At 41.5% G+C, this 27,879-nt stretch overlaps 1 protein-coding gene across 1 annotated transcript in view; it reads right to left on the bottom strand.

Moving 5' to 3' along the window:
- The window catches only part of LOC144679610 (TGF-beta receptor type-1-like), a 61,625-nt gene extending 35,644 nt beyond the window's left edge, over positions 1–25,981 (bottom strand). Inside the window, exon 1 of the mRNA XM_078540167.1 lies at positions 25,814–25,981. Coding sequence (XP_078396293.1) covers positions 25,814–25,889 — 76 coding nt within the window. The 5' untranslated portion in view covers positions 25,890–25,981. The remainder of the gene's footprint in view (positions 1–25,813) is intronic.
- Positions 25,982–27,879: the final 1,898 nt, after the last annotated feature.

A 27,879-nucleotide genomic window follows, 5' to 3' on the forward strand; every position in this document is an offset into this window, starting at 1 on the left:
AGTAGATGCTAAGAGGATGGTTCCTCTCATGGGGAAATCTAGAACTAGGGGGTATAGTTTAAAATTAAGGCGTCTCCCATTTAAAGACTGAGATGTGGAAGGAATTCTTCTCTCAGAGGATTGTTAGTCTTTGGAATTTCCTTCCAGGGAGCAGTGGAGACTGGGTCATTGAATATATTCAAGGCTGAGTGAGATAGATTTTTGATGTACCAGGGAGTCAAGGATTATGGAGGACAAACAGGAAAGTGGAGTTAATGCCACAATCAGATCAGCCATTCAGCCCATCAAGCCAGCAGGCTTGATGGGCTGTATGGCCTACTCCTCACTTTTTATGATCTTAAAAGGAATACACAACTATACATCATCTCAAAATTATGTGTTTGCTCCAATGTCTATTGAGCTATTAAATGATGTAAACTACAGGTCGCTTCCTTGCACGCTGTCTTAAAGACCTGGTTCTAGCACACTTGAGGGATTACACCAATACAAGTACAGTTACACCAATATTCGTGAATTCATCGAGAGAGACTTGATTTCTGAGCCTCGCGCATAATTGCACAATAGGGCTTTCAAATCTCTTTTTTTCCCCAAATCCCAAATACATGCCTGTGAAAGGGACAGAGACTTTTTCCAAACTTTACTGTGACGGTGGCTCTACAAGTCATGGGCAGACAGCTCACTTTGGATTGCGGCCAACAGCGACACGAAGGTAACCTCTACATTGAGAAGAACAGTGAATCAAATACTTTCACCTTTGAAGAGACTTGCACATTGCATATAGCTTTCGAGCCCTGTCCAGTCTCAGTTAAGGTGCAAGGACAAACACAGACTTGTCACTTAGACAATGCAGCTTTCAGTAAATTGTGGTGGGTGCTGCTTTACCACATCTAGTGGATAGTTCTGCATTGGTTTAAACGTTATAAAATTTAAGACAGGATTTATTCACTTTCTCAGAATTGTTTAGATTTTACAATGGAAGGTGAAAGATTTGCAAGGTCCATGGTGTACACATTTCCAAGATTACTCATCAAGGTGCAAATACTTAATATTTTATTTAACTGAGAATCAGCCTGTACAGGAGAAGCAATTTGTGCAAATAACTACATTGTGCGTTCAGCAGGCTTTTCAGCTCTGTTGATTTCTAATTTTTCAGTTCAGCATAATCTCTACTGGGTCACTAAACCTATGAGTTTGTTAATATTCTCTTGTAGAGCATTTTAATTTAATTGTTGCCTAGATTTACAAAATACTATGATATTTTTTCTTAGGAAGTGATTATCTCATTTTCCCTCTATGTCATTGATATTTGACAGATGTTGTTTTCTTTTTTGACAATTTTGTATCCATCTTTTCAGGTTTTTTTCCTAGATTGGTTTGCACTTTGAAAAAATAGCAATTCAGGATTTTTAAAAGAAGTTGCTCAGTACATAGAGTTTGCCTCTTATTTTATGAGATGGTGAGGTTGGCATCACTGAATTTGTACACGTCTTTATTGTTTGATACATACTGAATTCTCCAAAACATAGAATGAGCTCTCGCAATATTATTTTCACATAGTTGAATTATTGAGATTTTCTTAAAGGGGATTAGAAAAGCATTTCTTGAGTTAGGTTGTTTTCAAAACAGAACTCAAGTTTCAGTTCTAGACGGCTATGGGTGCAAACCTAGTGTATTCCACAAGTATAAAAATAACTGGAATTCCAGGATCCAAATCATTATAAATGGTGCAATCAACCATCTGAATTTTATTTGCCTGCACTCGACCAATGAGCTAGTTATGAATCAGATTTGGATTGCTAATGCAAGTCATTTCTAAACTGTATATTAAAAGATTAAAATAGTGAAATTGCTATGAGCTGCTAACGCTAAGTATTTATCTGCAAGGCTTCAAAATAAAATAACTTTTGAATTATTTTTCCTACAGAAAAAGACAGCTTGCATTTATATAGTGCCATTAATATGGAAAAGCATCGCATGGCAGGAGGAAAAAAATGCATGCCAAGTCAAAGAGATTAGTGGTGACTAAAGTTGTCAAAAAGGTGGGTTTTAAGGAGGGTCTTACAAGGAGAGATGTTAATAGGCAGAGGCACTTAGCCAGGGTATTCCAAAGTTGGCAACCTAGGCAATTTATGACACAACAGCCAACAATGAAGTTTGTACAGTATAAACATTTTGTTTAAAAATCACTAAATTGATGACATTATAGCAATAACCAACAGATTTTGCCTTATTCAGTATTTTAAGATTTCCCTTCAATTCCTGTTATCTTATTTTTAAGATCAGAAATTATGGTGAAGAACCAGAGCTCTGAGCAGAAAGTCAAGATTGACAAGTAGAGATGATGTAATACGTTAGGAAGTAGGCGTTAGATAATATCAAGCTTACTGTAAAATCTGACATTCAGACCAAGATAGCGACATCCAAGTTACAGAAGGGGACTTTGCAGTGAGTCCTTATTTCAACACAGTGGGGATGTAGCATGGAGCAAGGGTATCTAGGACGATATTTTTGAAGCTCAGAAAAGGAGAATTTTTAGAAGTTTATTGTCTAAAGTTCAAAGATACAACAGAAAAAGAAAAGGTTGTGACAGAGGGAAGACAATGGGGTCACCCATCAGGCAAAAGGTTAGTCTAGTTTCAAACTATCAGACTCTTTCTTAATCATCACCTTCACCCACCCTTCACCTGCCACTAGCGACCCCCTGTCCCCAAACCCAAGCATTTGTAACAATCATTAAAACTAAACCCCAAGAACTTGACTGTATTTATTTAACAAAATACATTTCTATAACACAGCATGCACAGCAAGAAGCACTCAACAGAATTTGCATGGTAGTGGACAAAATATAGATAGTGAATAGGATGATGATGAAAATAAAACATTTGGAGGGGATGCAAAACATCACAAGAAGGTTTTTAATAGGAAGAAAGGAGCCAAGATTGTGGAAAGCTGAGGGAGGTAAGTCAAAGAACAGAGCACAGTAGCTACTGATGGTGTAGCATGCACACAAAAGCAAATCATTACCAAGAAATTGAAGATGCATGCACAAACTGCAGCAGGCCAAGTAGGTAGAGAGCAGCAAGGTCATAGAGAGGTGAAAGTGAGCATATGGGTCTTACACATCAAATAGGAGCTAATGAAGCTTAAAAATGACAAGAGGTAATGGGAAACTAGGCCAACGCATAGGTGAGAGTGGTGTTCTGGAAAAGCTGTGATTAATAGAATTCAGTTCGGATTCCATCTTACACAGGAATTAGGAGCAGTAGGAGGCCATTTGACCCTACAAGCCTGCTCCATCGTTCAATGAGACCTGATTGTGGCCTCAACTCCCCTTTCCTGTCTGCCCTCATAACCCTCAACTCCCTTGATCAAAAATCTACCTAACTCAGCCTTGAACATATTGAATGACCCAGCCTCCAATGCGCTCTAGGGAAGACAATTCCACATACTAATGAGCCTGAGAGAAAAAAAAAATTCCTTAATTCAGTCTTAAATGTGTGACCCCTAATTTTTAAACTGTTACCCCTGGCTCTAGACTCCCTCCACAAGTGGAAACATCCTCTCAGCATCCATTCTGTCAAGTCCCATCAGCATTTTATGTTTCTATATCATCCAACTCTCATTCTTCCAAACTCCAAGCTAGGAAGCAGGTTAAAAAACAGGACCTCAAAAGGTAGTAATCTCTGGATTACTTCCGGTGCCACGCGCTAGTGAGTATAGAAATAGGAGGTTAGTCCAGATAAATGCGTGGCTGGAGAGATGGTGCAGGAGGGAAGGCTTTAGATTTCTGGGCTATTGAGAGCATTTCTGGGGGTGGTGGGACCTGTACAAGACGGACGGGTTGCATCTGAACCGGAATGGGACCAACATTCTTGCAGGGAGGTTTGCTAGTGCTGTTGGGGAAGGTTTAAACTAACTTGACGGGGGATGGGATCCTGGGAGGAGGTTCAGCAGGGGGAGATGCACATCCAAAACTAGAAGAGAGAGCAAGTGAGTCTGGAAGGCATAGAAATTATAGGCCAGTTAAGGCACAAGGGAGTTTGGCATGGTTGGATGGTATTTATTTTAATGCAAGGAGTCTGACAAATAAGGCAGATGAGTTGAGGGCACAATCTAACACATGGAAGTATATTGTCATTGCTGTCACAGAGACATGGTTGAGAGAGGGGCAGGATTGGCAGCTCAATATTCCAGGATATAGGGTCTTCAGGCGAGACAGGGAAGGAGGTAAAAGAGGACGGGGTAGCGCAATATTGATCAAGGAATCAATTACAGCAGTAAGGAGGGATGACATCTTAGAAGGCTTCTCAAATGGGTAGAACTGAAAAACAAAAAAGGAGCAGCTATAGGCCCCCAAACAGTCAGAGAAATAGAAGAGCAGATATGTAGGCAAATTTCAGAGAAGTGTAAAAATAATAGGGTAGTAATAGTGGGGGATTTCAATTTCCCCAACATTAACTGCGTTAGTCATAGTATGATAGGTTTAGAGGGAGCAGAATTCTTAAAATGCATCCAGGAGAGCTTTTTAAGCCAGTACGTAGAAGGTCCTACAAGAGGGGGGGGCAGTCCTAGACTTAATTTTAGAGAATGAAGTCGGGCAAGTGGCAGAGGTATCAGTGGGGGAGCGTTTTACAGATAGTGATCATAACTCCGTTAGATTCCAGGTTGTTATGGAGAAGGACAAGGGTGGGCCGGAAATCAGAGTTCTAAATTGGGGGAAGGCCGATTTTAATAAGATCAGATATGATTTGGCCAGAGTGGACTGGGAGCAGCTACTTTTAGGAAAATCTGCACCAGAGAAGAGGGGCTCATTCAAGAAGGAAATAGGGAGAGTACCGGGCCAACATATTCCAGTAAAGACAAAGGGTGGGACCAACAAATCCAGGGAACCCTGGATGTTGAGGGATATACAGGATTGAATAAAGAGAAAAAGGAAAGCTTATGGCAGATACCGAGAGCTCAAAACAACAGAAATCCTAGAGAAGTATAGAATGTGTAAGGGGGGAAACTTAAAGGAAATTAGGAGAGCAAAGAGGGGGCCTGAAAAAACATTGGCAGGTAAAATAAAGGAAAATCCAAAGTTATTTTACAAGTACATTAAGAGTAAGAGGGTAACTAGGGAAAGAGTAGGGCCCATTAAGGGCCATAGTGGCAATGTGTGCGGGGAGCCGGAAGACGTAGGTAGGGTTCTAAATGAATATTGTGTGTCGGGTGTTCACAAGTGAGAGGGACGACGTGGGTATGGAAATCTGGCAGAAGGACAGCGATATAACTAAAGAAATTAGTATAGAAAGGGAGGAGGTTCTAAGTCGTCTGGCAGGCTTAAAAGTAGATAAACCTCCAGGCCTGGATGAAATGTATCCTAGGCTGTTGAGTGAGGCAAAGGAGGACATAGCAGGGGCGCTGGCAATAATTTTCAATACTTCTCTGGCCACAGGAGAGGTGCTAGAGGACTGGAAGACAGCCAATGTGGGACCGTTATTCAAGAAGGGAGGAAGGGATAAACCAGGGAACTACAGGCCAATCAGTCTGACCTTAGCAGTCGGGAAACTATTGGAAGCAATTCTGAGGGACAGAATTAATCTACACTTGGAGAAGCAGGAATTAATCAAGGACAATTAGCATGGTTTTGTTAAGGGGAGGTCATGTCTGACCAATTTGATTGAATTTTTCGAAGAGGTGACCAGGTGTGTAGATGAGGACAATGCATGTGGCGTAGTCTACTTGGACTTCAGCAAGGCTTTTGATAAGATCCCCCATGGGAGACTGATAACGAAGGTAATAGCCCATGAGATCCAAGGCAATTTGGCAAATTGGATCCAGAATTGGTTGAGTGGCAGGAAGCAGAGGGTGTTTTTGTGACTGGATGCCTGTGTCCAGTGAGGTTCCACAGGGATCGGTGTTGGGTCCCTTGCTGTTTGTGGTATACATAAACAATTTAGACTTGAATGCAGGAGAGTTGATCAGTAAGTTCATGGATGACACGAAAATTGATGGGGTGGTAAGTAGCGAGGAGGATAGCCTTAGATTACAGGAGAATATAGATGGGTTGATCAGTGGCAAATGGAATTTAATCCGGATAAATGTGAGGTGATGCACTTGGGTAGGACAAACAAGGCATGGGAATACACGATGAATGGTAGGACCCTGGGAAGTACCAAGGGTCAGAAGGACCTTAGTGTGCATGTCCACCAGTCCCTTAAGGTAGCGGGACAGGTAGATAAGGTGGTTAAGAAGGCATATGGGATACTTGCCTTTATTAGCCGAGGCATAGAATATAAGAACACGGAGGTTATCCTGGAACTGTATAAAACGCTGGTTAGGCCACAGCTAGAGCATTGCGTGCAGTTCTGGAATCTGCAATATAGGAAGGATGTGATTGCACTAGAGAGAGCGCAGTGGAGATTTACCAGGATGTTGCCTGGGCTGGAGAGTTTTGGTTATGAGGAGAGATTGGATAGACTGGGGTTATTTTCCCTAGACCAGAGGAGATTGAGGGGGAACATGATTGAGGTGTATAAAATTATGAGGGACATAGATAGGGTAGACAGGAAAAAACTTTTCCCCTTAGTGGAGGGATCAATAACCAGGGGGCATAGCTTTAAGGTAAGGGGCAGGAGGTTTAGAGGGGATGTGAGAAAGAATTTTTTCACCCAGAGGGTGTTGGGAATCTGGAACTCACTGCCTGAAAGGGTGGTAGAGGCAGAAGCCCTCAACATTTAAGAAGTATTTGGATGTGCACTTGCGATGCCATGGCATACAAGGCTATGGGCCTAGTGCTGGAAAATGGGATTAGATTAGTTCGGTACTTGCTTGACCGGTGCAGACTCGATGGGCCGAAGGGCCTTTTCCTGTGCTGCAGACCTCTGTGACTCTATGAGTCCAATGGGTATAGGCCCAACCTGCTCAACCTTTTCTCACAAGGTAACCCCTTCATCCCAAGAATCAGTCAAATGAACCTTCTCTGAACTGCTTCTAATACAATTATATCCTTTCTTAATTAAGGAGGCCAAAACTGTACACAGTACTCCAGATTGGTCTCACAAAAGCCCTGTGCAATGGTAGTATAGCTTCCCTGCTTTTACACTTGATTCCCCTTGCATTAGACACCAACACTGCATTAGCCTTCCGAATCACTTGTTACACCTGCATACCAACTTTTTATGATTCATGTACCAGGACACCAAGATACCTGTACCGTAGAGTTCTGAAGTTTCTCTCCATTTAAAATAATATATTGCTTTACTATTCTTCATAACACTGCACAATCTCACCTCATACTCCATCTGCCAATTTTTTGCTTATCACTTAACCTGTTTGTGCCTTTGTAGGCTCATGTCCTCTTGAAAACTCACTTTCCTACCTACCTTGGCGTCATCAGCAAATTTAGCTACCATACTTTCTGCCCCCCTCACCTAAGACATTGATATAGATTGAAAATAGTTGATGCCCCAGCACTGATCCCTGTGGCACTCCACCAGTAACAGCTTGCCAATCAGAAAATGATCCATTTATCCCTACTCTTTGCTTCTTGATAGCTAACCAAACCTCTATCCATTCTAATATGTTATTCCCTACACCATGAGCACTTATTTCGTGTAGAAACTCTTGATCTGGCACCATGTTGAACGCCTTTTGGAAATCCAAGTACACCACATCTACAGGTTCCCCTTTATCCACATTGCTTGTTACTTCCTCAAAGAATTCTATCTTTTTCCCCCTCTATCTTTCTGTACCTAATTTGGCTCTAATTTACTCCATCTCCTTCTTTGTTGTTCCATGTATTCTTTCTTTATCCATAAATGTTATTGTTTTGAGATAGAATGCTGATACCATTTGTTCAGCAAAGGCCGAGATGCCCTGTTGGACTCACCGTGCTATGTTTACACTTCAGGCAATGACAATTTGAAGGGAAAGGGGGGGGAAAAATCTAACAAATGGATCATATTGCAAGGTGCTCACTCCAACAAATTCTGGTCCAAAGTTTTAATCGTATAAGCAAATCATAAACAAATAAAATACTAAATTATTCAGAATGCACCGAAAATTTAGCACATGAAATTTTTCATTGACTTCACAATTCTTGCCATCTCTGGCGCTGCAGGTGTACCTGATATATGCAGCTTTGTACAAATGTGTCAGCTATTATAAACACACTGTGTAAGCCACTTTTGAGTCCAAATGCTGAGGTTCAACTGCAGGCATTAACTGACACCCACAACTGGATAACTGTTTCCACCAGACAAATTAACCTCATCCCCAGTTAGTTAGGTAGCCTGAACTAGGAAATGAACACAGACATACAAGAGGAGAAATAGTGGAAAGGTAAAACTGGACCTGCGAAGCCACCAAAAGATTTTTGTGACTCCAGTTTTATTTAGATGGATATAAAACAGAGCCAGCTCCCACAATCCAACTTTAAATACAAAATCAATTTATAATAAACACTTATCAATTTGTGCCAGAGACTTGTTTTGGTTTAGCTGCATTATCTCTATTTTGTGATGTAGTGGCTCTACTGCAGCTTAAATATGTAGCAGTATCTAAATAGTAACCAGGTAGTAAGACATGGGGTGGGTCCTTTTAGGGACAAACAGGATGTTCTAAGCTTACAAGTGCAGGGCAGGCGAGAATATTTAATAAGTACTTTGCACTGATGCTTATTAAAAGGAGAGGATGCTGACAAAATATCGTTAGAAGCAGAGGTGGTAGAGGTAATGGGATGGGGTGAAAATTGATAGGCAGGATGTACTGGAAATGCTGACTCTGCTTAAGAATGAATAAGTCGCCTGGTCCGGATTCAAATTTGCTAAAGGGAGTGAAAGCAGAAATAGCGGAAGGGCTTGCCATGATTTACAATCTTCCCTAGATACACGGGAAGTGCCAGAGGATTGAAAAGTGGCAAATGTAACATCCTTATTCAAGAAAGGGTGTAACGACAGTCCAAGTAACTTCAGGCTGGTCAATTTAACATCAGTGGTGGGGAAAGTTTTCGAAACAACAATCAGACAGAGAAAAAAAATATCAACCGGCACTTGACAAGGTTTGCGTTAACTAAGGAGAGTTAGCACAGATTTGCAAAAGGCAGATCGTGCTCGACTAATCTGATTGAATATTTTGATGAAGTTACAGAGGATGCAGTAGGTGTTGTCTAACTGAATTTTAAGAAAGTACTTGGCTAGATATTGTAATATAGAATAAAATTTCAAAATTTTCCAAAGACACTAAACATCAAGGGTGATAACAATCGTCTACAACAGAACATAGACAGGCTTGCAGAATGGGCAGACAGGTGGCAGATAGAACTTAACACAGAAGTGTGAGGTGCTACATTCTGGCATAAGGGATATGGAGAGGCAATACAGACTTAATGGCACACTTCAAAAGAGTGCGCAAGGACAAAGGGACCAGAGGATGAATGTGCATAGATTTTTGATGGCGGCAGGACAGAGAGAGTAATTAGTGAAGCATATTGGATGTTGGGCTTCATAAGCAGAGTTATTGAGTACAAAGGCATGAGGGTTATGTGTAACCTTTATAAAGCTCTGGTTAGGGCCCAACTAGAATTTTGTATTCCGTTCTGGTTACTGTGAGGGTCCTTGGGACACAGTGCAGGGGAGATTTACCCAAATAGCTCCTGGGATGAGGGAATTTAGCTACAAGGTTAGATTGAAATACGATGGTCAGGTCTGGAGCATCAATTTTAAAAATAAAATTAACATCCTTCAATGCACATTTATGGAAGGAGCAGGCAGCAAAATATCATAAGTAATTGTGGTCTAACTGACAATTCGCACATTTCAGCCTAATGTTAAACTGAAAATTAAGCGTATTAATAGAGGATACATGACTAGACTTTTTCCAAAATCCATTAAGTCCATATCATATACTCTGATAGGATGCAGTTTACCAATACAATCACCAAATCATATAATGAGAAACCATCGTTTTAGTCTCCCAATAAGTAAAAAGACTTGTGTTTATTAGTCCCTTCCATAATCCCAGGACGGTACTTTTAAAGCATTGTCACTACTGCAATGTAAGAAACATGGCAGCATTTGCACACAATAAGGCCCCACAAGCAGCAATGTGATCATAACTAGATAATTTGTTTTAGTCATGTTCATGGAAGGATAAATATTGGCCAGGAAACCATAAGAACTCTTAAAACTCTTCTTGCAAATAACCCCAGGCGTACTTTTACATCCACCCAAGGGGGAAGGCGAAGCCTCAATTTAAGGTTTCATCCAAAAGATGGCACCTCAAATAGTGCATCTCTCACCTGGAGTGTCAGACTAGATTTCGTGCTTAAGTCTCTGGAGCAGCACTCGAACCCACAAACTTCTGTGTCCGAGATAAGGGTGCTACCAACTGAGCCATGACTGATAATGTGATGGGTAAAAGTGTAATCATAAGTGTCTGGCCACTGGTGTGTCAGCAATCCAAACACTGGAAATCAACGTGGCTCATCTACCCTTTGTACACTGACTTCAGAAAGAAAAGGCATCAAGCAGACAAAGGGTAAGAACAGCAGGGATGCACTTGAGCATTACCATCAACTAGCCAGTATTAACAGTGACCAGGCCAATGTTTAGTCCCTATGAAGTTTAAAATAGGGATAAGGATTGTGTGTGAAGCAAATCGTATTTCCAAGATAATAAACAAAAAGACAAGACATTTCTTCATACAAAAAGCACCATTTCAAAGAGGAAGGAAACTGATCAGCAGAAAATACTGCTCAGAAACAACTGCTAAAATGTGCAGTTTGCATCAGCAACACGCACACTATTTTTTTTAAACTAGTTTCTTGAACTGCAAGGAAAAATTGCTTACAGTTCAGGTAAAACAGCAACTTGGATGCCTTCAAGGCAGTAGTTGATTGGGAAGCTACGGTGAACTTGATGACAGAGTTTGCACTCTTGGTGGCCAACCATACTTTTTTTAAACTAATGATCCAGTAACTAATGGCATTCATTAAGAGTCCCAATTAAAACTGAGGAGTATTGACCACAATGCCTCTGTTAGATAATACTCTGATGCCTCACAGAGCCATGCACACCAGACTGATCCAAAATTGAAACCATGGTCTCTGCTGTAATCTGATTTGAGCCAGTGGGTACTACAATTGGCTTCTGTACTCCAGGACTACAGAAAGGAACAACATTTCTCCCATTCCTTATTATCCAGTGAATTCTGCTGGAAAGTGTATGGAGGAGACTCGGCGACCTCTTCCTCCCTTCATTCCAGTCCAATTAACAGATTATATTCACGGCTTATGGTCAAGGCTATTTATGAGATGTTAGGACAGCACCTAAGGGCCACCAAAACACATCTGGGCATAACTTAGCCCCACGAAGAGCTGCAGAGGGAGGATACCTGAAAGTAAATTAGAAACAGTAGGACATGTTCCTTTGAAGTTGTAGGAATAAATGCACTATTGCCCTGATGATTAACACTTCATAATTAAATGAAGGGTTGATGGCTTTTGTAGATTTCATGGTTTTTTAGTTTAAGCAGCACTAGTCAACAGAGCATAAATATTGATTAAAAAGATTTACATACCATGTCAGGTTCTCAGGATCTTGCAAAATGCTTCACAGTTAAGATAATTTTGAAGTGCAGCCATTGTTGACGGTCAATTTGCATATTAGTTCTACAAACGGTAATGGGCTAAATTATAAACAAGAAAAGTTGGAAATCCTCAGCAACTGTGGAGTGAGAGAGTTAATGTTTCAGGTTGATGATCCTTCACTAGAACTGAGGAAAGATAGAAAATTAATAGGTTTTGAACAAGTGAAAGGAGAGCACGGGAGGAAGAACAAAAAAGGAAAGATCTGTGATATTTTGTTTTTGAATAAGCTAAGAGAGTGGTTAGAACATGCAACTTCTCATGGAGTAATTGAGGGAAACAGCAGGGACATATTTGAAGGGAAGCTTGTTAAGGAAATGAGGGAGAAAGGAATAGAAGGATATGCTGATAGGGTTAGATGGAGTAGACTGAGATAAGGCTCATGTGGAGCGAAAACAATGGTGTAGGCTAGTTGGGCAGAATGGCCTGCTTCTGTGCTGCAGTATTAGATCGATGCAAAATGCTCAGTTAATCAGGTTTGATGGTACTGGTTAAGAAATCCCTGCTTACCACCACCCTCCCGCCCCCATATCTCAGAAACAGTGCCATGGAATCTATTATTACGCCTGCCTGAACAGACAGATCTTGATTTAACATGTTGTCAAAGTTGCCACCTTTTATGATTCAATATTACACTGAAGTATTAGCCTAGATAATGTGCTCAAGTTCTCAGACCGTAGAATTCTTTGCTACAGGCAGTGATAACGGGCACTTAAAATGCTGATTTAAAGTGATTAGCAAAAGAAGAAACAGTGACATGAGTAAAACTAGCATTTTAAACAGCAAGTGATTAGGATCTGGAATGCACCATCTGAGAGCTTGTGAATGGCTTTCAAAAGGGAACTGGATAATTATCTAAAGAGAAAAAATTTGCAAGGCAATGGTGAAAAGATGGGGGATGGGACTAGGTCAGTGGCTCTTGCATAGAGCTGGCATGGACATACTGGGCCAACTGGTCTCCTTGTACGCTGTAATCATTCCATTATTTCATTAACAGCACTATAAAGATGAACAGCATTCAAAAGTGAGTGACCAAACTCTTGGTCAAGAAGATGTGCTATAAATGGAGTTCCAGAGGCTAGGATCTAGACAACTGACTTCACAACAAATGGTGGGGTAAGAGGAGGGAATTACACAAAGTCCGTCAGAGGAACGAGTGTTTGAAGGAAGGAGAATGGATTTGGAGGACTCTACAGAAAGACAGCATTAAAAATATAGATTTTTAATTTACTGGAGTCTAAGTGCTAATAAAGGTTAGCAAGGTCAAAGGTAATAGGTAAACAGTTAAGAGCAGGATATGTGCAGCAGTTTTTGGTCACAGAGTTTATGGTGTGTAGAGGAAGAGAGGTCAGCAAGGATAGGATAGAACTTCAAGTCTGAGGTGATAAAGGCACAAATGATAGGTTTCATAATAAGCATAATGCCTCAACAGGTTTCAGAAATGAAGTGGCTGAACAAGGGGTTGAGGCAGAAACAAGCAATCTTTGCAATGAACAAACGTTGAGTCTGAAACTAAGTTAACAGTCAAATAAGTTGTCTATATGGCAAGCTGTCTGGCTGAACCCAAAGCAGTGGTTAGGGAGAGGAACAGGGATGAGGAAGTATAGTTCACAACAGAAACTGGAGATGAACACTATAGTCTCCCCAATGTTGATCTGGAAAAGGCAGAGTATGGTATTTTAGTGGTTATGACATCAAATAGCAACACAGAGATCACAAGGTCAAATCTCACCATATCAAATTTTCATACCTGGTCCCTCATTGCTAAAAAAAGAACTCAACTGGTTCACTAATGCCTTTCATGCTTGGGAATCTTCCATTTCTGTCTGGTCCTACCTATGCATGACTTCAGGCCCACATGCACTAGTTGGTTCTTGATGTAGTCAGCAACCTAGGGATAGGCAATAAATGCTGCCTTCAAGGCTGAGTTAGATAGATTCAAGAGAGTTAAGGGTTAGGAGGGAGCAAACAAGAAAGTGGAGTTGAGACCACAATCAGATCAGCTATAATCTTATTGAATGGTGGTGTAGGCTCAAAAGGCCGAATGGCCTACTCCTAATTTTTGTGTTTTCGTGTTCAACACCCACAACACAAGAACAGATAAAGGAAATTCTGATTCATTAAAAGGTTGGATGTCGACAGATAATCTGACAGCAATGAGGCAGTCAAGGCCGGTGGTACAGAGGTAGACCTTTAAGTGAAGTAAATATGTGCAGCAAAAGTAAGATACTGGGCTATAGGGAAAAAGCAAGGCAATGGGATTCAGCTTGAACTGCTCCAGCAGGGAGCCGGCACAAAACAGAGTGCACTTATGTTGGTACCGCTAACACAGAAAAATACCCACAGATGATCAAAAAAGTAGATACCGAACCAAAGGAAGAAACATGTTGGGATGGGGAAGATATTAAAGGGGGAGAGGGAAGTGGAAAGGTAGAGGGTTTATCGCAGCAATTTCTCCGTGTGAGACCTAGGCAGCCAAATGCATGGCCGTCTATGGTGAAGTGAAGGGACACAAATTAGCCCAGAATGAGAAAATGGAGTAACTGGGGAGGGTGAATTATAGCACTGGAGCATTTTACCGAGATAACGAGGAATTTAAAAACAAGGATGAGGATTTCAAATGTGAGGCACTGAGGGAATTGAGAGCCTACAGAGGTCAGTGAAGACAGGATGATGGGTAAATAGGCCATTGCAAGATAGCTGTAGAGTACAGGCAGAAGAGTTTTGGATGAGTTGAACTTCGAGGAGGATGACGGGTCAGCCAGGACAGCACTGGAATAGTTGATTCATAATGGCATCAATGAAGGTTTCAACAGCAGATGGGCCGAGGCAACGGCAGATGTAGTAGAGGTAAACAATTTGTAACACAGAGAGAAGGGGCTGTAAACTCAGCAATTTTGAAGATACTGTGATTACAAATGCAACCTGAAACACTGGCCAGGGAGAATAGAATTGTTGGCATGGATACAGCATTTGTGGAGCAGATCAAAGCTAATCATCAACTGTTTAGCTGGAAGAAACTATGATTTATCTGTGATTGTGTGGGAATATGCTAGCGTGTAAGTGGCAAAGGGGATAACCGGTCAGGCACTACATTGTGATAATGTAGCACTTAACCAAATTGTCCAGGTAGGTCTTTTTTTTTAAAAAACTTTACTGAATTAAAAATGATACATGGCACATTCGAAAAACGTCCAGCTTTTGGACAACTCTGGGTTTTGGACAACCAGATTTGAGACACTACTGTATCAACAATCAATACTGAAGCATTAAAAAACTCTAGCTTCAAAAGCAAAGTTGAATACTAATAAAAACATCAGAAGATTATGAAATGTGTGGCATCAACATTTCAAACACAAATTATATCAATAAAAATTTAAGTTATTCTGGTTTGTGATGTTCACTGGTTGCCTGTTATTTTGTTCAATGTACTTCTTTAATACTCACGTTATAAATAGAACACAAACAAAACAGAATTATCAGGAAGACAAAGCAATGTTTCTTTACCAAAGCAAAAATACTGCTTTAAATTTTTAAACATTGTACAGTAGCTTCAATAATCCTTTACCAGAATATTTACTTCAGTTTTGGAACTAGACTGGTGAGAAGTTGTGGTAACAATAAACACGGACACCCTGAAACTGTACAGTGAAGTCAAATCTCAGTACAATGTAAATCAAGGTGATGCACCAAAGCATTCAGACTTAAATAACTCGAGCACTTCTTGCTACAGAATGAAAATATATTTGATTCATATTCCAAAGTTGCCCAGATGAGTTAAAATAGGATTAGAGGTGCATCTTTTTACTCTAGATAAGCTCCTGGATAAGCGATTGAGAATGTTTACAATAATGGAGAAACTGAGTTATGTCCATTTGAACCATGCTAGTTTGAAAGGCTTCAGGATGGGGAGGGACCACAGGGTGTAAACATCATACCAGGTTAGCTGTTGGGAGTATTTCTTTTTGCAGAGAGTAATGGCCTTTGGATCAGGAGGCCAGCTGATGTGACGAGGGTGAATTACTGCAAGTGTTCAAGAGGGAGCTGGATGAGTTCCTGGATGAATATTGCAGTGTGTAAAACGTAGGTGGGATTTGTGTCTCATGGTCACTGCAGCCTCCTGAAACTCTTAATAATTTCAGGAGGCAGAGAGAAATTTACAAGTTTTTTTTCCAGAATTTGACCAGTTTTTTCCCCCCACCAATTCCCTTTCTTTTGATTCTCCCAGGAGATTACATGGATGCTGGAAATCATTGTGTATTATGGTGCTCAACGGGTTCAGGACTGTACAGGACAAGCTTGTTGGATTCAATAGTCTTTCCTTGACAATCATCTTTATGTTTGACTGGTGATATGAACTGCATGTGAAAAGGGATGTTAGATAAGAATATGGTAGTGTTCTTAATTTACCTTCAACAAAATGCTTTCCATACATACCTATGCCCTCTTATGGCAGGATGAGCCTCAGTTCTGGGGTTTAAAATTTTTTAAAAATCATCCAGCAGAAAGAGGCTATTCGGCCCATACCTGTGCTCGTATTTTAAAGCTATCCAATTCGCCCCACTTTCATGCTCTTTCCCCATCATCTGAAAAATTTTGAAGTATGTAACTAATTCCCATTGAAAGTTATTAAACCACTTAGCTTATATCAGCCCTTTTCATTCTTCCTTCCAATGTCTCCTTTCTGTCTCAGGGAAAAGAACTGCCCAGAATGGTGTGCAGATTTAGCACAACATCCTCCAATTGACTGTTATAACCACTTGCATTGCAGATTCTTGCATCACAGTGTTTGTGATATTTAATTGTCTATGGATCTCCACCTAAAAAATTGGCAATTGATATACAATTTGAAGCTGTAATTAGGACTAACCAGACAATGGTTTCCCCTTTTCACCACTTGCTTCATATTCAATTTAATTCTCAGAAGGAAGTATTGCATAGCTGATTTTGTGCAACCAGAAGGATGTCTGGAGTTAAGAATGCTTTCTTAGACAATAGCTGTTTACTGACTTGCATGTGAATATTTGCAACCAAGATTTGGAAGAGCTTTCAAATGAGTCAGTGCATGTGTCACTTCTGCATTTTGCATCCACTGTGCCCTCTTTAGAAATGATTCTAGCTGAAAAATGTCAAGCAATAATTCAGTCTCATTCACTTGAATTCATCAGGAATCCATTAAAATGCTCAAGTCAGGACATTTGGATTTCAAATTTATAAAATATCTTATGAATCTTCCTCTCTCATTAGGTTAACTTGTAAACTGAAATTCGCCACTGGCTCAGCCACAACTAAAATCTGAGCTGCATGTTGAATACCTCAATTTAACTCTTGGCTGAGACAACAAATCATAACCATGGCTTTAAAAAAAAAAAGAATCCCCAGAGGTTCCAGCTGCAGTTCCTCGCACCTGCAATCTCAACCAGTTCCCTAGGCAGCAGCGGACTGAAGTTCACTGTTACACACCTGATCACATTTATTGGTACAGCTGAGCTTGTGTTGAAGGAGACAGGAAGCGCTTCAGTCAAATTCTGTCATAGAAATACAGCATTTTTAAAACCACCTACATCGGCCATGTTAACATTAAAAAAAAACTGATCCAGAAAAGGCTGTGGGTTCATGCCCCACTTCATGATTTCAGGATACAATGTTAGGCCCACACTTTATTCAGCAAGTGCAGCATTGTTGGAGGTGCTGCCTAGATGAAACATTAATCCAAGGACCCCTATCTTCAGATTCAGGTGGATATAAAAGATTCAATGCAGTTTTTCTTGAAGAGAAGCATTCACCCAGTGTCCTGAGCAACATTTAACTTTCATCCAATACCAGCAGAAATATTAACGATTTTCTGTTTGTGAGACCTTGTTGTGCACAACTTAGCTGTGATATTTGCCTACATAACAGTCATGGCACTTCAAAATTCATTTATCTATGAAGCAGTTGACTTATCCTGAGGGGTCTAAAGGCCAATACATAAATGCAAGCTCATTCTTTGAGGCTGCTTTATCCATCACCACTGGACAAAAAGTGATCTAATCATGAATATAAAACTTTCGTTTTAAGCTTCACAGAAGGAAAACTTTTATATACGAACAAATTTTTAAAGCACCATAACAGGACACATGGCTACATGGTTTTTGATGTCACAGCCATCGCCTTCAGCATCCTGTCATCTGTGTAAAATGATGGGCATGCAGCAAATCAAATCTGTGGGGATGGGGTAGCTTCATATGGTGCACTGATGGTTGAAGAGACCAATCCGTGAGAGGTAGGTTCTACCACAAGTGCTGCGTATGAGGTGGTTATCAGGTGCCGTTGTGGGTTGTTCTTTGTGACGGTGGTGTCTATTGCCAAGGCGCTGTAGCCACTGATCGTCATAGTGGTGCATGCTGGCCCATAGGTGATGTTGTCTTTTTCCCCTGTTGTCAGCCAGCGTCTCCCAGGTGTGTAAATCAATGTTTAGGGCCCTCACGTCATGCTTGCAAGCATCCTTGAAGCAGAACTTTGGGCATTCAGCTAGTCATCTGGCTCTGACTACTGCGCCATACAGAAAATCCTTAGGCATGCGACCATCTTCCATCCTGCGAACATGCCCAAGCCAATGAAGTCAACTCTGCTGATGGGCTCCTCGTCTCACCCACTCTTTCCAAGGCAACATGCTCTGCACTACACAGTTTGACAGTACCACTTCCAATAGTTTCAAAGTGAAGACCGGAGTGAAACAAGGTATGCCCTAGCCCCCACTGGTTAGGTATTTGATGTTACAGTAGTGATATAGAAAAGCAACACTTCCAAGTCTACAAGAGCACAGGTTACTGAAAACTGTCTAATTCTTTTACCTCTCTCCCAAACCTGTCATCCATAGCTCTTAAAAAGTAAATTAAGATTTAATCATGTACTTTAACTGAGATGACTACAGAGGGCTGAGAAACTGTAAGCAAATAATTATTTAAACAAATCATTTTAATAGAACTTAACAAAAACTGCATATCCTTTACAGCTGAGCAGTGCATTGTAGAGGGTGACATCTTTTATCAAAACAACTTCACAATCCCCGCTCAGAAAATTGATTAACTTTAAATATTGGACCATATTAAATATTAATTCAAATACAGAAATTGATACACAGTACAGAACCAAATTATAATGCTTCTAGGTCCAGCCAATTCAAATAACTAGTGGTTGGATAAAACACTTTCCACTGAATTTGCAGCTTTTATATTAACAAGAGACCAAGTTTTGTCTGCACATTTCTACAGCACAGAGCCAGTACTAAAACTATGATACCATTGTATTGAGACAAATTAAAAGGAAATGGAAAGTCTGGTGTATACTGATTGCTCAAATTATTCCCCCTTTTTCTTAAAAAAGAGAAAAAAAAACTTACCTCCTTAATACAGAACTGCAACTAGAGCATTTATACAGACGCTGTTAGGTGTCCCAAGAACATTAAACAAAATTTGACACCAATCCACATAATCAGGTCAGATAATCAAAAGCTTGGTCAAAGAGGTAAGTTTTAAGGAGTGTCTTAAGGGGGGAAAAGAGGTAGAGGGGCAGAAAGGGAGTTCCAGAGCTTAGGAGCCTGGCTACTAACATGGAGCAATTAACATCAGGGATTTTTAAGAGGCTAGAATCAAATGAGCGCAGACACTTTCAAGGGTTGAAAAAAATGTGGTTAGTGAGCACAGGATGACGGGCAAACCGGATTTGGCACGAGTCAGGAGCAATGTTTTCAATTACCTTAAGTTTATGGAGAGTGGAAGACAGGAGGTCAACTGGCTGTATTGGAATAGTCAAGTTTAGAGGTAATGGAGGCATGGATGAGGGTATCAGCAGCAAGTAACCTGAAGCAGCAGAGGAGTTTTAGTTTGTGGAGATGGCTATCTCAGTTTGGCACGGATGTGTGGCTGGAAACTTATCTCCGGGTCGCATATATCATGATGGTTGGGAACTGTCTGGTTCAGCCTCAGACAGTTACCAGGGAGAGGAATGGAGTATGTGGTGGAGACCAAAAGGAAATTTAAGTTCATCCAGTGATGATGAGGTTGCAAAAGATGTGGTAGTTTGCAAGGATGGAGGAGTCTAGCGTTCTATTAAAAAGAGGGGTGATGACAGCAGATTTAACAGTATGGGGAAATTGTACCTAATAGAACCATTAACAAAATCAGCTAACATAAAATACCCAAACCCCCATATTGTACTTCAGATTTAAAGACATCCACTTGCCAGGTCTTTACAATCAGTATTTTGTGGTGAGGAAGAGGAGCAGAAATAAAGGCAGCATTTTGTGATGAAAATTAATTAGTAGGAAAGAAAATGTGTTTTTACCTTTATCACACTAACATTCTCAGGTCAACAAAGCTACAAGTAAAACCTCTTCCACGGAGTCCTAAAAAAGTGACTCACATGAGCACCCATTCAGTGATGCAATCCCATTTTCCAGACAAGCTGTGCTCATGGCCCTTATCACTCAGACTCATGAGTTATTCCAAATAGTAGACAGTTCCGTGCTGGGGACTCATGCCTAAAAGGAAAACAATCAAAGCCTGGACAGCCAAGGGCAAAGCCATTCACTCCATCATTCTAAGATATATTCAAATCCAGCACCAGATATTATACTGCAGTATAACTGAATGATTAATCTAGCTGCGCCTCCACATTATTGTCATGAATGCTTACAACGAGAGCTGTTATGATCTCGGTAGAGACCAATAACTTTTAAGAAGAAATTGGAATTTTCAGTTATTAACTGAAACACGCAACAAGATTTCACGTATTAAAAAGGGAAAAAGTTTTACCGACAAAAGAAAAAGAACCAGCACTATTAACTTAACCCTATATCTCGTAAGCACTTATACTTTAAACCAAAATTACAAGCCAAACTCTCCCCGTTCAACCGAACTCATTACAGTTACTTGATGTTATTCAATTCTCCTGGAACCAAACAAAGGTGTGTCAAAGTTCCCAGGAATTCATTCCAATTCTCCTTAGTTTCCCGGTTATTTTCTGAGGTGAAGGGTTCTTTGGGTATTCTCCCACTAGCATCTGACTAGGCAAATCTTCCAGCCCAGTTCAACACCTCATGAATTTGGATTTCCCCAGCCTGGGCATCAGTGTCACTCGCAACCTTAGGTGGTGACTCCAAATTAGAAACACCCCTGGTTCTTGATGGCCGTCTGCTCCTGGTCCTTGCTGCTGGCAGATTCTTTCTCGGCCTTCTCCAAGGTGCTCTGGACACAGACTGACCAATACAGCTGAGATATATCAAAACAAAATATCTTCCTAAACCCCCAGCCCATCTCCATGGCAATATGACACACACAGCCTGTTCTCAGATATTCCCTATCTCAGTAAAGACTGGTGTCAAACAAGACTATGTCATTACATCAATTCTTTTTGTCTTCCTCACTACAACACTGCACCTTAATTTAAACCTACACTACCTTCAATCCAAAACCAAATTGGCAAGATCCTGGAAAATGTAGACCATTTTCCATATCTTGGGAGCCTCCTCTCAACGAAGGAAAACATATACGACAAAATTCATCATTGCCTCTAATGTGCCAATTCAGCCTCCAGCCAACTGAGATAAACGGTATTTGAGGACAAGGATCTCAAACCCAAGAATAAGGTCATGGTTTACCAGCAGCAGTGATCCACATGCTCCTAAATGCTTCAGAAACTTGAACTATCTACAGCAAGCAGCTCAAAGCACTGGAGAATTACCACCAGCAGTGCCTACGCAAGGTCCTCCTAATCCAATGGCAAAAAAGGCAGTCCAACAACAGCGACTTCTCCCAAGCCAACTTGTCCAGTACCAAAGCACCAATCACTCAAAACCAGCTCCACTAGGCAAGACATGCCATTTGTATGCCTGACATTAGACCCCCAAAGTAAGGAAGGAGACTCCCAAGAGGACAGCAGAAATGCTCGACCAATGTCCTCAAAGCATCCCTGAATATGTCAAACACTTCTGCTGAATAACGGGAGTGCCTGGCTTGTGACTGACTAAAATGGAGAAGGTTCATTCAGGAAGGCACCAAACACATCAAGAAACTCATCAGGAAGATGCAGAGGCAAAGTCAAGGTGTCAGAGGGAGCACAAAAACCTCCAAAAATCCCATCTACCCAACCCTCCAAGTGCCACCTGCCCTGTACGTGGCACAGTCTTTAGGTTGTGCATTGAACTTATAAGGCATCTCAGAACCAATCGAACTGAAGTGGAAGCAAGTGATCCTCAAGGGACTGCCTAAGGAGGTTCCCAGTTAGAAGTGCAAATTAATTATCTTTAACTTTAAACCTGTCCTTTGATCTGAAAAGTACATGAATACTTTAAACCTTCCTCTGTTTACCAGATGCCTTCAAACCTTTCTTTGATCTGGGGAAATTACATGAATAATTTAAACCTCGCTGTTTTACACCTTAACTTCAAACCCTCTTTCCGAGATACCTGTCTGCTCAAGAGTTTATCAGAGTAGCCACTACAATCGTAGGTGAGAATACTTCTCACCACCACCCCAGCAATGCAATTGGACTTCCTGTTTGATTTGCAACTCCAGTCCTATTTGATAAGTTATTCAGATCAAGTTTTTCATCTACCCCACAATTCTGAAATCAGTCTGCCGAACCAGAATATGTTATCAACCAAAAAAGCTAGTGTCCTAAACCATATTAATCTTAAAATTATGCATTTATAACAGGGTACACAACTACTGCATTAGCACTACATGCCAATAAATCAAGATTTCCCCCAAATCACTTGACATACAATCTACACTTTATTATATAAATAATACCCAAGAAAGATTACTCTCAGCATTTCAGTAAATCTCCAGTAATATTAAATTTTATGCAACATATTATCATCAGCATAGCCAAGCCTCCCAGTGTTGCACAAGTATTCCCAATATTATTGTTAAGACAAAAAGACTGCTCCAGGTGTATACCACAAATGATAAACACCATAAAAGGTAGCAGGGAAGGAGTATTCATCTGTTCAAGCAGAAAATCTCGCAGAAACCACTTCTCTGACATTTCCACCACACCCCATCAGTTATCGCTTGCTAGTTGTTTATGTCCATTTTCTAAGCTGCCAAATACTTTTAATTTGGGTGTCTCTTATACAATTTCTTCTTTCAGATTTCTCTGCCACTTCTTATAATTTGAGAGCTTACTGCTCCACACAGCTCGATACCGTTTCTCCTACAATTCAAGCCAACTTCTTCCAAAGTGCACACTTTTCTCCATACTTACAAACAATGTTTCTCTTCCTACGCAATGTTCATGCAATAGCTGAACTTGGACATATTGTGCCTAGGGTCAGACACAACATAGCCACTTTAGCATCTCAGTGTCCAAACTTCCACCTAGTATAGTGCATGATCGTAACTTACCATTTACTACTAAACATCATGATGTTAATGTAGACACAACACATAAAATGCATTACATAGCTATGGTTTAACAGATAAATTATTTGCCTGTAACAGCCTCCTCTGCTTTAGATGCAGCATGTCTCAGAGCACTTCATACAAATGCCACATAGATGTGTACTTTCAAGGAAAACATACTTAAAACTGAAGTTACTTTGAAAAGGGTGACATTTCTTTTAAACTGACCAGAACAGTTTGACACCAAAACCATAGTCACAAACTCAATGAAGTCCAAAACTCCTATGAACAAGTGATTATTGGTTTAAACTAGTGGGAGTGTGAAGTAAACTCACTGGTGTATTAATAAGTCTACATTTATTAGTATCACCTCAACTTTGTCGTGCTTTAGCTGTGCATCTGAAACAGGTGTTATTACATAGTTGGAAGAAAAGAATTGCAATCAATCTTAAGACAAATTTCCATAGTGGCCGTACAGTTTTCACAAGAACAGAAATGCTGCTCAGGAGGAGAGGAATTTACTCCTTAACCTGCTTCTTAATATTCACATATCTAAGAGAATGCTCACATCTACTATGCTGAATGTTAATATTACATAGAGTCATAGAGGTCTACAGCGCAGAAAAAGGCCCTTCGGCCCGTTGAGTCTGCGCCGGTCAAACAAGTACCTAACTATTCTAATCCCATTTTCCAGCACTAGGCCCATAGCCTTGTATGCCATGGCATCGCAAGTGCACATCCAAATACTTCTTAAATGTTGAGGGCTTCTGCCTCTACCACCCTTTCAGACAGTGAGTTCCAGATTCCCACCACCCTCTGGGTAAAAAAATTCTTCCACACATCCCCTCTAAACCTCCTGCCCCTTACCTTAAATCTATGTCCCCTGGTTATTGATCCCTCCACCAAGGGGAAAAGTTCCTTCCTGTCTACCCTATCTATGCCCCTCATAATTTTATACATCTCAATCATGTTCCCCCTCAATCTCCTCTGCTCCAGGGAAAATAACCCCAGCCTATCCAATCTCTCCTTATAACTATAACTCCAGTTCAGGCAACATCCTGGCAAATTTCCTCTGCATTCTCTCTAGTGCAATCATATCCTTCCTATAATGCAGATCCCAGAACTGCACGCAATATGTATACTTTTATACAGTAAACTTTCCTTGCAGGAACGTCAATTCTACAGTGAAACCCAAACATTCCCAGCCTTTTTAGCAGCTAATGATAGATACTTAACTGCCCTCAGGAGAGTTTTTAGCTTTTAAAAAAAATCAGATTCTGGGGACACACCATTCAGATTACTGATTCTAGCTTCTGTAGGTTGACAGCAGACTTACAGGTCTAGCTTACCCTTCGAGATTCAGAGACTACCTCCAGCCTAAGAAACCAGATTTAACAATTGTAAACACTGGCAGCTGGTTGACAGATATCAAACTATTGGAACTTGACTTAGAAGGCTAATACATAAACAAATACACTGGCACATTTTGTTTAAAACTTGAGTTGTGTTTTATCACGTCCAACTATTTCAAAATACTTTATAATTTGCTTAGACATTATACACCATGGGACTTCTTTTTACATTAGAAACACATCAATGCAAGTTGCTCAATTGCATTGTTGTTGCAGTTGTTCAATTATTTTATAGATACAAAGAAAACGCAATGCTACAGTGAGCAACACTACAGAATCAGACCCTGTTAGGGAAAACTGTTCTACAGTCTGAGATGGTGGTTCAGTTTAAAAGGAATCGGCCACCCTTTTCAAAGTAACGCAAGGCTAAAATTCTCATCAAATTCGAATATATCATCTCAAGACTAGCTCCGCAATTCCAAAGGTGCCAACATACAGCTTACGTAGTACACCAGAGTTATTGTCAGGTTGTTTACCCAAAGCTACGGGAACATGTGTATCGACCGAAAGGATTTGTTAAATCCACAACGCAAACGTACCCAACTTATCTTCGCTGCTGCATATTTCCAGCTTTTATTTCCAATTGCCGTTTTATTCAAGGCCTGGCAGTCAAATGAATGTGTGTAAAGGATTCATTCGTCTGAACCAACCCCAATCTAAGACCAAAACAAAAATACCTGGAAAAACTCAGGTCTGGCAGCATCTGCGGAGAGGAATACAGTTAAACGTTTCGAGTCCGCATGACTCTTCAACAGAGTTATACGGACTCGAAACGTTAACTGTGCTCCTCTCCGCAGATGCTGCCAGACCTGCTGAGTTTTTCCAGGTATTTTTATTTTGGATTTGGATTTCCAGCATCCGCAGTTTTTTTGCTTTTTTTCTTCCAATCTAAGGCCATCCAGGTTCGGTGGCAAGCGGAGTAACTTATTGCCGAGCGGGGTGGGGGTCGCTCTTTACAACTGGGGAGGTATTAAATTTTCCCGGCTCTGCTGTCCTTTGTTGGAGTGAGTGGTCAGCTCTGCGAGCCCTGGGATTCACCATAGCAACCACATCCGGGCTCGAAACCCCAGTGACCTCCTCCCGCCACCCGGGGCCGGGAGCTGCTCCCCTCAGGGTCAATGAAATTGGGGGGGGGAGGGTTGGGGTTGGGGGGCTGCCCACCTTTCTGTAGAGGGAAGAGGGACATAGGGTTCATTAAAGCCGGCAAGCTCACTGCCTGGTGTCCCCTTCACTAGGCCGCTCTCTATCCCCGGCACCCCCCGGCCTCTCTTAAACAATAACCTTCCCCCCCACTCCCCACCCGCTCCTCCTCCTCCTCCGCGCCGCGGCCCCTCGCCATGTTTGCAAGCAGCCAGACGAGCGGAAACCTGTCCATTACTCACCTAACACTCCAGAGGCACCGATCAGGAGCAGCAGGCAGCCCAGGGCCGCGCTCTGAGAGGCTCCGGCTCTAACCATGGCCACAAAGCTCACACCGTCCCCGACAGCCGATACTGTCCACTCGAAGCTAACCCAGCTGCCGCTCCAGCCACATGACACAAGCGCTCTCATTGGCTGACTCAGCAACACCACCTCCCTCTCCCTGGCGCCATGGCACGAAGCCTCTGATTGGCTCCTGATCGGTACGGAGCCATATGATGTTTCATTGGTCAATACCTATCCAACCACAAAGCGTCCGCCACACTCACCCTCCAACCAGCTGTAAAATTATCCGCTTTACTATTGGAGGATACCACCGCCTGACTCTAGCTACACGATCTTTCATTGGGCGCATCTATTGAGTGACAGGAAAGTGGTTTGTTGTTTACCGTCATGTTAACGCCCTCGTTGATAGGTTGTCAGTGCGGTTCTGCCCCCTCATTCATTGGCCTATGTCTGTCCACTTCAGCGCAGGATGAGGTGTAGCCTGTGATTGGAGGATTGATCACAATTGCTGCGGCCACTGTGATAAGAGTCTTTTGATTGGCTCAGCCTTTTCCGATCTCTATCCCTTGTTTTATTTGCAAAGTCGCCTTGAAACGTTCCAAGGAGCCAATGAAAGCGCCACCATCGTTTCATTACCACCTCCTTTTTGTCTTGCACCATCATCCTTTTTGTTCCCTTCCCCCTTTCCATGCTGCTCTACTTGCTAAAAGCCTTTCTTTAAGTTCTCCCAGTTCTGATGACCTGAAACAAGAGCAAAATACTGTGGATGCTGGAAAGCTGCTATCAGAGCACCCTGAGGGTGGGGCAAGAGGGTGAACCGCCAGTTGTCATGGTTCACATCAGTACCAATGACATTGGTAGAAAGAGGGATGTGGTGCTGCAGTCAGAATTTAGGGAGCTAAGTAGGAAATTAGTAAACAGGACCTCAAAGATCTCTGGATTACTCTTGGTACCACGTACAAGTGAGTAGAGAAATAAGAAGATAGAGCAGATGAATACGTGGCTGGAGAGATGGTGGAGGAAGGAGAGCTTTAGACCCAGGACATTGGGATCAGTTCTGGGGGAAGATGCCACCTGCACAGTTTGACCGGTTTGCGCCTAAACAGAGCCGGGACCAATTGCCTTGTGGGGCAATTTGCTAGTGCTATTGGGGGGGTGGGGGGTGGGGTGGTGGTTAAACTAACTTGACAGGGGTGTTGGAATCAGGGCATAATACTAGAGAGGAACACCAAGGTACACAGAGAAATGGGAAAGACAAATAGTATAATAGGAAATGGTAAGATATTAGGTGGGGTCAGAGTAAGAAGGAAAGTAAGAAAGTCTAAACTAGGGTTACAGTCTATTTATGTGAGTATGCAGAGTGTGGTAGATAAGATTGGTGTAGATAGCCATGTGGAAATATGTTGTTGTGATAATGGAGACCTGGATCAAAGAAGGGCAGCTCTGGTTATTAAATATTCCTGGATAGAAGCTGTTTAGGAAAGATAGAGAAGGAAGGAAAGGAGGAAGGGTGGCAGCATCGATTAAGGAGAACATTGCAGTGCTGAAGAAAGAGGATGTCCCAGAGAGGCCAAGGACAAGGGCAGCAGATGCATGGGAACACCACCAACTGCAAGTTCCCCTCCAAGCTGCACACCATTCTGACTTGGAACTATATCGCCATTCCCTCGATGTCGCTGGGTCAAAATCCTGGAACTTCCTCCCTAACAGCACTGTGGGCGTACACATGTGACAAATATTATTCCCAGGGCCTCATCCTTTCATATTAATGACTTGGATGAGAGAATAGAGACTGCACCAAGCGACTAAGACAGTGCAGTAAAGCACTGGGAGAGCGGAACATTTGAAAACAGCACATGAACCTGACAACCATGGCAGCACAAAAGAGAGACCAAAACACAAATGGGAAGCAGTCATAAAGTGACACCACAGTAACATCAGAATCCGCACCAAGAGGAAGGAGCAGCAAAACCCAAGGGAACTAATATAAATCTAACCATTATATTTCAATTCTTCATGGCTA

The sequence above is a fragment of the Cetorhinus maximus genome, chromosome 4 (assembly GCF_964194155.1).
Source record: "Cetorhinus maximus chromosome 4, sCetMax3.hap1.1, whole genome shotgun sequence".
Lineage (NCBI taxonomy): Eukaryota > Metazoa > Chordata > Chondrichthyes > Lamniformes > Cetorhinidae > Cetorhinus > Cetorhinus maximus.